The sequence below is a fragment of the Cryptomeria japonica genome, chromosome 1, assembly GCF_030272615.1.
Source record: "Cryptomeria japonica chromosome 1, Sugi_1.0, whole genome shotgun sequence".
NCBI classification, from domain to species: domain Eukaryota; kingdom Viridiplantae; phylum Streptophyta; class Pinopsida; order Cupressales; family Cupressaceae; genus Cryptomeria; species Cryptomeria japonica.
In genome coordinates, this window is record NC_081405.1 from 393,258,393 (window position 1) to 393,270,963 (window position 12,571).

The 12,571-nt window shown below is 38.0% G+C and overlaps 1 protein-coding gene across 3 annotated transcripts in view; it reads right to left on the reverse strand.

Annotated features, from left to right (window-relative positions):
* LOC131070931 (proline iminopeptidase-like) overlaps positions 1-12,571 on the reverse strand; it is a 248,156-nt gene that overhangs the window by 147,187 nt on the left and 88,398 nt on the right. For all 3 annotated transcript variants that reach the window (XM_058006623.2, XM_058006625.2, XM_058006624.2), the window contains exon 9: positions 1,270-1,383. In XM_058006623.2, coding sequence (XP_057862606.1) covers positions 1,270-1,383 — 114 coding nt within the window. The remainder of the gene's footprint in view (positions 1-1,269; positions 1,384-12,571) is intronic.

The following is a 12,571-nucleotide window of genomic DNA, read 5'->3' on the forward strand; positions in this document are numbered from 1 at the left end:
TTATTGCTTAAAATTTCTGAAGATTGAGAGGAACTCTAAAAGTTTTATATATGTAGACTTTTACTTCGAAAGGCATTAAATAAGTGAGTTTGAAAAGTCAAAGGTTATTTGTGAGCTATTTATTTCCTGTTTCTCAAAATAATAAAGCCTAAATTAGTGAAAAATATCTAAAGAAAATTTGAAGGCATTGATTATCAGCTTATTATATGTGCTGATATCAATTTTATGCTTACAGAATGAACACAATGTGTGTTTGCATAAAGTTGAGAGCATTGTGCAAGGCAATAACTCAGAAATGAAAGTCCTTATCCTGTAACCTGCTTCTTGAAAGCACAAAAACAAACACAAGAGAACAGCAACATGCAAGTGCACAAGAGCAGCATAGTTTCCACAGAACACAAAGTCCATTTATGTGTTAACTGTTAAGTATTTATAATACAAAGTAATGGTTCTTTTGAATGACAGAAAGCCTGATAATCTTATTGAAGATTACTTTTATGTTACATACCTTTACATGTGAGTTTCCCTCTGTGCTGCACTATCACCAATGTTTCCCTTTAAAAACACTTAAACATTTCCTTTATGAGGCACAGTCACTTTTTTTTTTCAAATGCAAGGAATTGTTAGTATATTTTCATCATGATAAATGATTAATGGACCTGCATGATTAAATCTCATAGAAGATGATCATTATTTATAACACCCCTCTATAATGGCCCATACTTGATGGTTATCTAAGCATTAATTGATCTCAACCTCACAAATTTCTTTGTACTCATATTTTGTGAATATATCATTTTCTTGGCCCTGGGTCACATGATATAGGAAATCAAATTTTAAATCAAATCTTTTCTCTAATGAGGTTTTGATATATTTTCACATAATTTGTATTGGATTTTTGCCAGCTTAATTATAGTTTTAGTGTCACAAAACACCAATGTTGCATTCACCTAGAGTACTGAAAATTAAAAATTGCACTCGGCCATTTAGCTCCACGAGCAGCGTTTACAACTGCCATAGGTTCATACCCTGACATCTTGTATCTTACTGCCATCAAATCACTTGCTTGATTTTGAAGTAGATTGTTCCATTTAAACATTTAAGATCTAGGCTGGAATATATCAAAATATATTTTTGTAAGATGTGTTAGTAAAAACTTCAGTGCTCCTCAAAAGTCCAAGGCACATAGTATGGATGCTCAAATACTACATACAAATCAAAAAAAATTGATGTCAACATGACTATAATGAGCAGAGCTTAAATTCTTACCTGCACAATTGTGGCAGGAATGTGTCTGATCTTGTCTACATTGTCGAGCAAAAAAGATTCTGTGGGGAAAAAACCCTTATGCTTGAAGTAATGGTTCTCAATTCGAGCGAATGCCTGCCATACCAAAGCAAACCAAGATTCATAGATTTAAACTTTCTGGTGACTAAATATGCTCTTATGTATCACAATGCAACATGTGTACATGCTCTATGTCTGTACAAAGATATTTAACTTGTCCAGCATGATTGAATATAAACAATAACAGAGAAACACAGCTTAAAAAACATGTGGGATCCAAAGAAACATTTTTAAAATATCAACAATTAACAGAAAAAATGTGAATCAAAGATCCACTTTAGTGTGTGATGAAGAGAAGCATGCTAGTTTTATAAAGAAGAGAAAAAAAACAGCTTAAGTTGTACAGCCATTATATTAGTAAAAACCATGCAGATTATATGTGCAAAACTTGCCAAACACATCAAAATTCATCCAAATGAGTTTGACAAGTACCAAACTTATCTAGATACTCAGAGATAAACTTTACAAAAAAATTTCCAAGATCCTTCAAAAATTGAAGCTGCTTTTCTTGTCAGAGATAAGCAAGACATAATAAATATTGGGACAACACTTAGCACCGCCTTCAACATGGTGATCCTAGCTACAAGCATCAACCATCTTCCTTTTCATGCCTCAGCTTTACCTTGATTTTGTTCGATCACTTCATTCTATAATTTTGTCCTAGCAACTCCACTGAAGATGGGTGCCCCCAAATACTCAGTTGGCACCGTGTCAACTGCGTATCCCAAAACCTGTGCTATTTCACACTGCCATCTTCTGTTGGTATTAAAAAAGTAGACCTTTAATTTGTCTTTGTTGATCATTTATCCGGAGCACCAACTATACAGCTCAAGCGTATCCTTGATAATCTTCACTTCCCTTATGTTAACTTCCCCAAAAACCATCGTATCGTCCACGAATTGTGCATGTGTGATTGGCTCAACCCCATGTGCCACTAGGAACCCCTTCCACCTTCCCATACTCTATTGATGCTGAATCAAACCACCAAGGGCCTCCACCATAAGGATGAAAAGAAATGGGGATAATGGGTCCCTCTACCACAAACATTGGGCTGACTCAAAGAAACTGCTCAAAGAGTCATTGATAGCGAGAGAGATACACACTATTGAAATACAATAAAATAAATTATCCAACCATTTTCTGCAAAAGCCAAATCTCTCCATCACTTTTACGAGGAAATGCCACTTCACCCTATTGTATGCCTTACTGACATCCAATTTGATTAGCATGCTACTTGTCTAGGATTCCATTATCGAGTGAATAATCTCATTGACTAAAATTATGTTGTCCATAATGTCTCTTCCTAGAGAAAACCCATTTTGATTTTCAGATATGATCTTCCCCAACAATTTTTTTTAATCTATTTGCCATTGCTTTCGATATAATTTTGTAGATTGTGTTACACAAAGATATCAGCCTAAAGTCAGAGAATGGTTGGCAATTTATTTTCTTTGAAATCAAAGTAATCATAGTATTGTTTATATCCTTAACAAACTTATTTTTTTCCTGAATTCTTCTGCAGCTATCCAAACATCTTTCCCAATGAAGTTCTAGCACTTTTGATAAAAGAGAGTCGTAAACCCGTCCAGACTTGATATCTTGTCCAGGCATAACTGATGAGCAGCAATCCTAATTTCCTCTTCATCAAAGGGGGCACATAACATTTCAATGTCTTCCTCCCCAACCAATGGCTTGATGCAGCCCAAAATACTTCAATAGTCTAACTAAAGACCCACAACTTCTCAAACACCCTCTACACCAGTGTTGGTTGAAAATTTTGTACACTTAGGGAAATATACAAAATTGTGGTTTCAACCATAGCACACGAGTAAAAACTCTCCTAATTAAGGGAAGGCTCCCCCTATCTAACTACAACTTGGAAAATAAAATAGGATGGGACAGCAATCTTTCTTCTTTTTTCAAGAAAGACAATATCCTTTTCTCTTCACAAAAAAGGATAGCGATTGAATAACAGCAATAACTACTTTCAAGTGAAATAAGAGAAAGGAAATGAAGTTTCCTGAAAGCGCAAAGACTTCCGTCACTTCCTTCGGGACGGGACAGCAATATCAAGCTCAAAGACTTGACTATTGGAAGTCCTATCTACCCTTTGCTATACTAAATTTTACAACAAATAAAAGATAACAGCTCAAAGATTGGAATAATCTATTCTTTCAACACAAAGACAAGAACTAATGCAAGCTCAAAGACTTGCTGCTATTTCTTCTCAAACAGTAATTTTTCCTCAAGAATAGACGCAAGCTCAAAGACTTGCTGCTCCTTCAAGAGAATTTCCTATTTTAATTAACCTTCTCTACTTGCAGCTCAAAGACTTCAAATCAAATTGGACTAAGCTCCTTTAGAAACACTTGGCATAGAAGAAATAAAAGATTCAAACTCAAACATGTAGCTCAAAGACTCAAAACTTGAGTAATCCTTCTTTATTATTCTTCAAAAACTTTCAATCCACATACATAAGCTCAAAGACTTCTTGCTATAAATTTGGCAGAGTTTTTGCTTGCTTTCCCAAAAGATGATAATTACAATGGACTCCTCAAGTATTTATAGAAGAGGAGCCTTGAGAAAAAGGTGGGAGGATCCTAACTAACTTGAGAGATTCTCTCAACCACCAAGACTCATTCAATAAATAACTGAGACTTCATTAACTAACTAAGAGTTACTCCAACTAACTAAGACTTATTCCAACTACAGTCTTAATCGGACACAACTTGTAGTTGATTTACATGTAATTACAAAAGTGCAAGTAATGTGTAACTTGCATTTTACAAAAAATACTTTTACATGCAACTTGTCAAAACTAAAATACAACTAAAGATTACAAAAGAGGGAAACATCAACTAAGTGTTGAAAAACACTTAATTTGCATTTTGTGAAGACACGAATCCTTGAAATTTCCGGATGCTCGCTTGTAATTCCTCAAGATTCGGTTCATGGGTGTTCTTGGCAACAACCATAGTCTTCACAATAGTGTTGTGACAGCGGAGGAGCGCGGAATTGTTTTTATCCAGGATAGACTGGATTTCATGCAAAAAGGCTTGGTGTTTCATCAATGCTTGAATTGAAGCTTCCGAGAATTGTTCGCTCCTCCATTCATTATGAATCCTCATCTGTAAATCAGCAAGAACTTCTTCTAGAACCAGCTCTCCATCCTAACTTACTATATTGCAAGAGGCCCTTTCACAATGTGAGACAATACCTCGGTAAACTTCATCCCGGAATCTCCTTGCATCACCGATCTCCTCAATGAGGGATTTAAGAACAAGGGTCTTGTTTTCCATGAGTTCTTCAAATTCCAAGTACATGACCCTGGAAGAGATGATGGCGTGCTCCTGCAAAATACTCAGCTGTTGTTGGGGCATGGTATGCCAGATTGTCAGACTTTTCTCAACACTTTCCAGATTCTTTTTGAAAGTGTTAGAAGTCTGATCCAGTTTCTCCTCAATGGTTTCCAACTTAGACATTATTTGAAAAATGTCTTTCACTACTTGTACACATTGATCATGAAGCTGATCAACCCAGGAATCCAATGCTTGTACTTTCTGAGCAGCCCTTTCTACTCCACGAATCGATTATTGGGAACCAGAAGAACCTATGGAGTTACTACCTTCAGCAGCAGGTTTTGTGATTTTATGAATGGCTGCCATAAGCTGTCAGTTTTCCTCTTCTAGCTTGTCTTTCTTCGCAAGAAGATCGTCACACCTTTGCACTAATGAAGCAATAGATAACTGAGCATCATGTTTAATGACCTCATGCGTTTGCTTGCCCAATTCTATCCTTGTAAAGTTATAATCAGCAGCTGACATTTCATCAAATGGCTTATCTGCAATAGGTTCCACAATTTCAGCTACTTTCATCTTGTTGCTATCAACAGTTACCCTAGAGATAGTCTTGGCCTTCTTGGCAACTTTGGATCTAGACTGTTTGAGTTGCTGGTAGTCAAAGGCATCAAGTGAGATCTCTTGCTTCTTCCTCTTCGAGGTGAAAGAACTAAGCCATGGAGGCAAAGTCATCAACTCACTTCCAGTAGCAGCCGTAGGCGAAGAAGAAGTAGTTTCTGTTTGAATTACCGTGGTCACCCTGGGAGGAATATCTGTTTGGACAGCGACCACGGTTTGCTCAGTTACCAATGGGCATGATGATTGCCTCATGAATTCTTCAAAACCAGAAGTGGAAGTATCAATTTCTGATAACTGAATGCAAGTGGGATTATCTTCAGGAACTTTCAACACACTTTCTTGTTGTCGATCAAGAGAAGGCTCGTATGCTGAAATGGGAACTGCATTCTGAGGAGACTCATCTACGAGCAAATCAGGAGGAGAAAGAGGCGTCTCAATGGAAATTGGAGGAATGACCTCATGAGGCGAGTCTGAAACTGGAGACTTAGGAGCATCGTCAGATTGTTGCCCCTCTTCTGGATTATCCAGATCGATCACCTGAACATGGAATCATGATTTCTCCTTCCCACGAATAGTCGTCTCCTCAGGAGAAAGAACTACTGCACGACTAACTCGTAACTTGATCCTTGTGCCCGAAGATGCAGCACCCTCCTTGTTATCAATCTGAAACTCAGATTTCCGTCCAAGAGGCCCCGTAAAATCATCTTCTTTACCAACCTTGATTTTGATAAGTCTAACAACATTACTTTTCAGCCATGCGTTAGTGTTAGCCAAGATAGGTTGAAATCTGTCAAGGATGGAGACGCACTCCTTGTGTGACCATTGGATCAAAGGAAGTGGAGCTTCCTCAACCCTCCGTGAAGTGTATTCAGGACCAAGTATATGCCCATCATCGATCATCCCTTGTGGGATATCCGCCAACTTCAAGTCAACAATTTGCTCAACAGTGAGCCTGCAGTAATCCATCTTCAGAACTTCGGCTTCTGTGTGGAGATCTACCCAAATGTCTTCAATGCGATGAACATGCACAAAGGATTTCTTGATCTTCTCCTTCATATCTCTATAATCAAAATCAGCTCTAGGTTTGAACCTTTTAAGCTTGATTTCCTGCAATTCAGCCTCCATGGCCTACTTCACAGATGTGACAAGGGAGTATCGACCAATTTTCAATGGGTTTGTGGTAGAGATCCCCATTCCAACCTTGTGTCTAGCAAACTGAAAAGTATGAACAGCCATGATCTGTCTTCCCAACTCCATAAGAATTATCTTATCGGTTGGGTATCTTGAAAGCATGTATGGCTAACCATCATAGCATCCTATCCTCATATAGGTGAAAGTGGGAAATTGCAAGAACAAACACCCATACTCAGACACCTTGACCCATGCCTCATCTGATACTCTTTTGTTCCTGAGATCTCTGTCAAACTGACACATGAAATATCCAAAGAATGCATCTTGGACCCTTCTAAAATGTAGTTTGTTGGGTTTCAATGGCAACTGGTCATAATATTCCCAAACTGGTATAAGCGAGCGATCACCCTTGGTAGAAAGACCTGGAAAGTGTCTAAGTGATGCTGCTAAATATACCAAATAAGAATTCATGAAGAAGGTCATGGTGGTAGGAATTGCTGCAAGTTGTTCGCACAAGGCATCGCTGATGACTTCACCCCATGAAATGTGATGTGACTGCCGTATGGACATAATGAATTGATACATCCATGGCTCAAAAACATTGGAATGCTCAAGGCCCATCATCCTGCTGAGAAGAGTGATGGTGTCTCCTATCTCCCATTTGAAATCACAACGGTACAACTTTGCCCACCTTGAGAAGGAAGGACGTGGCTCTTGGATCCACCTATTGATGTGTCGCTTGCAATCTTTTTCCCTTTTCACATAATACTCTGCTGCACTTTCTTTGGTGATTTCCATATAAACAGGTGCAGGAGGTATTCTGAAGACCTTCTCGATTGTATCCGCATCAAGACGAATTATAGCTTCACCATCATCATTTTTTATGACTCTTGATTCCTTGTCAAAATGATGGGCGCATGCAAAAACGAACTCAGGTTCTAGGGAAGCCACTGGGAAGGAAGATGCATGATGGATATGGCTGTCCAACAGCCGCTGCAAGTTGTTATCCTGTGGATCTTCTACCCTGTTGATGAATTCTGCCATATCAACGTGTCCTATCTCCGTGTCCCTATCTCCGTGTCCCTGATGCGATCCAAAGGAGAAGAAACCTAGGAAGGTGCAACCTCATTCTGATATTTGTCATATTTGTATTTCATTTTCTTTGGAGTTGGAGATGTCGGCAAATCTGACATTGATTGTGAACCTGGAATGCTATGATGAAGACTTAAAAGAGTTAAGGCAACATCATAGTCGGCTGCGAATATCATTCTTCCTTCTTCAAATGGGTAAAACTTTGATTCTTGAATTTCACAATTTTGTGAGAGGAAGAGGGGAAATATGTAGAAATGGGAAAATCTTGACTTTGACCAATTTCGGATCTTGGGAGAATTTTCGCAAGTATACAAGTTGGAAAGGACATACATGCAATCAGGGTTTTAAAACCCGAATACAAGTACACTTGTAAATTCAAAAAATGGAGAAATGGACAAAAAATGAGATTTTGACTTGCGGGAAATGATGGAAATGGAAAGTATGGATATGGGGAACATGAATGGATAGAAATGGGAAAATCCGGGAAAGTCATTTTCATGAAAATGGGAAGAACTCTTCGACATGTAATCCGGTTTTTAAAACCCGAATTTGCAAGGGAGGGGTATTTCACACTTTTCAACTTGGAATTTTAACCAAAAATGGTTAAATTCCTTAACTGTAGGGGAAGAACAAGAATTTCCAACGAACTTGTAATCGAGATTAAAAATCCCGAATACAAGTAAAGAGGGAATTTTGGGAAGAACAATGCAATTCAAAAACTGCATACCAAGGGGAACATTTCTTTCACAAAAACCAATTTTTGGGGGAAGAAGAACACATGCCAAAAATGCAACTAAGAACGAAAATTAAGAAAACCAGAAAATAATAAAATGAAGGAAAGAAAGGAAAGAGAACATACCTTTCTTAAAAATGCAAAATGCTTCTCCAATAATGCAACAATTCTTGGAATGAAGAAGCAAAACCGGTAAAAAGGAGCAATCCGTAATGCCAAACCCTTATCACGTTTTTTGCAAAAATGTCTTATATGGAAAAACGTGGCACCAAGCAAGAGCAAAATGTCATGGAAAATGCTTGAATGCTTCTTAAACCTCAACGCCTTGGTACTTCAAGCTAAAACGATCCATGTCCTTGAAGATGCGTGGCATTCAACACTTCTAAAATGCAGCCATAATGATTCACGTGGAGGAAAAAACCTGGCACTTGTTGCATATTGGAGGGCATCATTAAATAGCTTAAAACTCCTTACAAACTCCACGCCTAGGTGAGAAAGGGCAAAACGATTTAGGAGTTTGCATTTTGTTGAAGATTTAATCCCTCAAAATGTGGCATTAAAGAAAAACGTGGTTGCTGATTTAGGGCAAAAAACCAGCAAATGTATCCTCCAAATGGCGTGAAAGATGTCCAAGAATGCATGAATAGGATGCAAACCAAAACGCCTCCTTCCTCCAACAATTTCTCCACAAAATTTGCTTTGAAATGGTCAAAAATCGTTTTTTTCTTGCATTTCGGGTTTTTTGGAGCAAAAGACAAGTTCGAAATGCATAAGGGAATGAAAATCAGGGTTTTTAGAACAAATAACAAGTTCTAAAATTCACTTTTTCACTCACTAGGCCAAAATCGGGTTTTTTGAACCAAATGACAAGTTTTATTTTTTACTTTTTCACTTACAAGGCAATTTTGGGTTTTTTGAACCAAATGACAAGTTTTATTTTTTACTTTTTCACTTACAAGGCAATTTCAGGTTTTTTGAACCAAATGACAAGTTTTATTTTTTACTTTTTCACTTACAAGGCAATTTCGGGTTTTTTCAACCAAATGACAAGTTTTATTATGATAAAATGCACTTGCAAGGCAAAATCGGGTTTTTTGGAGCAAACTACAAGTTTTAAAAACTTGTAAAAGGGAAATAAAATCCCTACAACAAGTTAGAAATACATGCACACATGTAATGGGGATTTAAAATCCCTATTACATGTAAGAACCATTAAAGTAGGGGTTTTTTGACCAAACTGCAAGTTTACTTGCAGTTGAGCCAAAAAATCCCTATTTTAACTAAACATGACCAAAAAACAATTAAAAATAACAAAGGAAGGAAGGAAAATTTAAAACAAATTGCAAGTAACATCTTTTAATAAAAATGCACATGTAATAAGCTAAAAATTCCCCTACAAAAACCCAAAACAATGGATATCATTAAAACTTGTAGTTTGAAGAAAATTCTCCACCTGTAGTCGGGGTTTTAAAACCCGAAATTGAAGGAAAGGCATAGCAAACGAACCCAGAATTTGACGAAATTCGAAACGTAGTTCGAGGATGGACCGAGGAAAGCCAGTCCAAGATTTAGTCGAAGTTATGCCTCGGGAAGTGTTGATGTGTATTTTGTACACGACCAAACACAGAATAAAATACCTAAAGGTACCTTATCCTCTCTTGAATAAAGCTCCCGAATGCTGAAGATATCGCAGAAGGATCAATCGGAGAAGCTTCAAGGTTCTTGTTATGTAGGATCTCTACTCATGGATAAGCTCTTTGTGGTATGATGTGATTTTGCTGGAATCACAAGGGGACTTACACTCGATGACCTGAACGTCTGATTTGCTGGAATCACAAGATTTCACTTGCCTAGATTTTGAAAAAAAAGGAAAAAGGATGAGGGTGAGGGAAGGATCTAATTCTGATACTAAGAATGTAGGAGCAATGAATGACCTTTGATGAAATTCTAACTAAGTCTTGTTTTGACATCCCAGGACCATCTCCACAAGGTTAGTGCGATCTTCGGAGGAAAGCTTTATGATGTTCAAATCATCACTACAGGCATAGACACCATCAAGCTGATGGATGTCAATGAAGAAGCGACAATTGAAGTTAAGCTCAAGCTGAATGATTCCAGTTGACTACACAAGGCAAGTCTGCAATCAACAAACTGCTAGTAGTATGGATATACAAATTTCACCATCAATCAAACACATTTCTTCCACTCATCTAATAACATGAAATCAAATCTGAGAAGTATAGAGACCATGCAAATTGTTGAATCGACCCATAGATTTCACCATTTTTTCAATGAAGTTTACAAGTCTTTTACAACAACATCTTGGCAACAATCTTTGCCTTCTCTTCCTATTCTACTCTAATTGCTATTCTATTTGCTATTAATCATTAGCTATTCTAACCTCTATGAACTAACTATTAACCTTCTAGCTATTAATGACAAACTATTCACCTACTATCAACTATTGACTCACTATTAGCCTTTACAAATGAGGAGCCAGGGCTTATATAGTGCCCACAATACAATTCAATGGCTTAGATCAATTTGAGATCAATGGCCAAGATTTTACAACCCTAATTAGGGTTTGTTACAATAAACTCAATTCTGGCCAATGAAATAATTGCATTATTTGGACACATGTCTTCTCTGGAATATTCGACCAATGGAGAACCGAGGTAGGTACATCAAAGTTTGTGCCATCTCCCATGAGTCAAGTACATTGAATCTGGACACGCTGAGGTGGACCAACCTAACTGGAGGAGTGATGACTGGGATGCCACCTTGTCTTTCCTTCAAATGTTGGACTAGAAGAGGTCGTCCTTGTTGATGTTGGGCTGGAGAAGGTCGTCCTTGTTGATGCCGGGCTGGAGAAGGTTGTCCTTGTCTTGGTCTGGTCTTGTGGAGGTCGTCCTTGATCTGGCCTGGTCTTCTTTCATCTGCAAGACAAACCACAAGAGATGATTAAGGACACATAATAAATTCATTTCAACATAGTATTTCCTACCTTAAATCATCAACAAGAAGATATCAAAATGAAGTTTGCTTAAGATTCTTTCCAAGGATAGGCTCCATCAGAATTTCACTCTGGACCCTTTGGAAGGGTCAGGAGCGAAATTCTCTCTTGAGCTCAAAATTCACATTTTTTGAAGGTCCAAATCTCTCCAAGGCATTCCAAATAGCTTCTTTCACTGTAATCCAGGCCTAGTTTTACTCAAATCTTGAAGGAAAAGGTATCTTTAGTGTTTTTCGCTCTAGACCCTTTGGAAGGGTCAGGAGCGATTTTCTCTTTTTGTAGCTCATTTTTCATCATTCCAACTTCAATCCACCTCACAAGGCTAGGAAATAGTTTTCTTCTTTCACCCAATCCAAGTTTGATTTGTTTTTGTAAGGCAGAATAGGAGATTTTAGTATTTTCGCCCTGGACCCTTTGGAAGGGTCAGGAGCGAAAATCACTTTTTGGCTCAATTCCTTCAAGTTTGATAATAATTGGCAATTTGGAGTCATTCCTAAGGCCTTCTTTAATCATGATCCACACTGGATTTGGCATGAAACTAAGGGAAAAGATAGGTTTTGCACAATTTCGCCCTGGACCCTCTGGAAGGGTCAGGAGCGAATTTCCCTTTCTAGCCCAAAATCATAATTTTTTGAGACAAAAATCAATTCAAGGACAATCTCAAGGGCATCCCTCACCTTGGTCTAGGCATGGCTTGGTACAAATTTTGGAGAAAATGATGGGTTTTAGGATTTTCGCTCCGGACCCTTTGGAAGGGTCAGGAGCGAAAATCTTGTTTTAGGCTTATTCCTCCATCATTTCAACTTGAATCCACCTTAAAAGGCAAGAAGACACTTATCCTCACCCATACAAGCTACAAAAACCCAAGTTTGACTTGACTTTGCTAGGAAAATAAGGGATTTTAGGAATTTCGCTCTGGACCCTTTGGAAGGGTCAGGAGCGAAATTCACCTTCTTGGCTAAAATTCTTCATTTTTTCAATCCCACTCTTCCTTACAAGATACATTTCATCATTTTTCATCCAAGGAACAAGGATTGAAGCCTAAGCAAGGTCAAAAAACTAGGTTTACAAGGAATTTCGCTCTGGACCCTTTGGAAGGGTCAGGAGCGAAATTCCCTCTCTAGGCTTGAAATTTCATCTTTTGTTGCTTTCCATCATTCCTCAAGGCAAGAATATGTTAATCCCTCCTCCAACATGCCTTGGACACTAAGAACTTGGCCTAACAAGGAAGACAATGAGGTCCATGAAGATTTTCGCTCTGGACCCTTTGGAAGGGTCAGGAGCGAAAATCATGTTTTGAGCTTGATTTTTCATTTCTCCAACGCTTTCAAACATTTC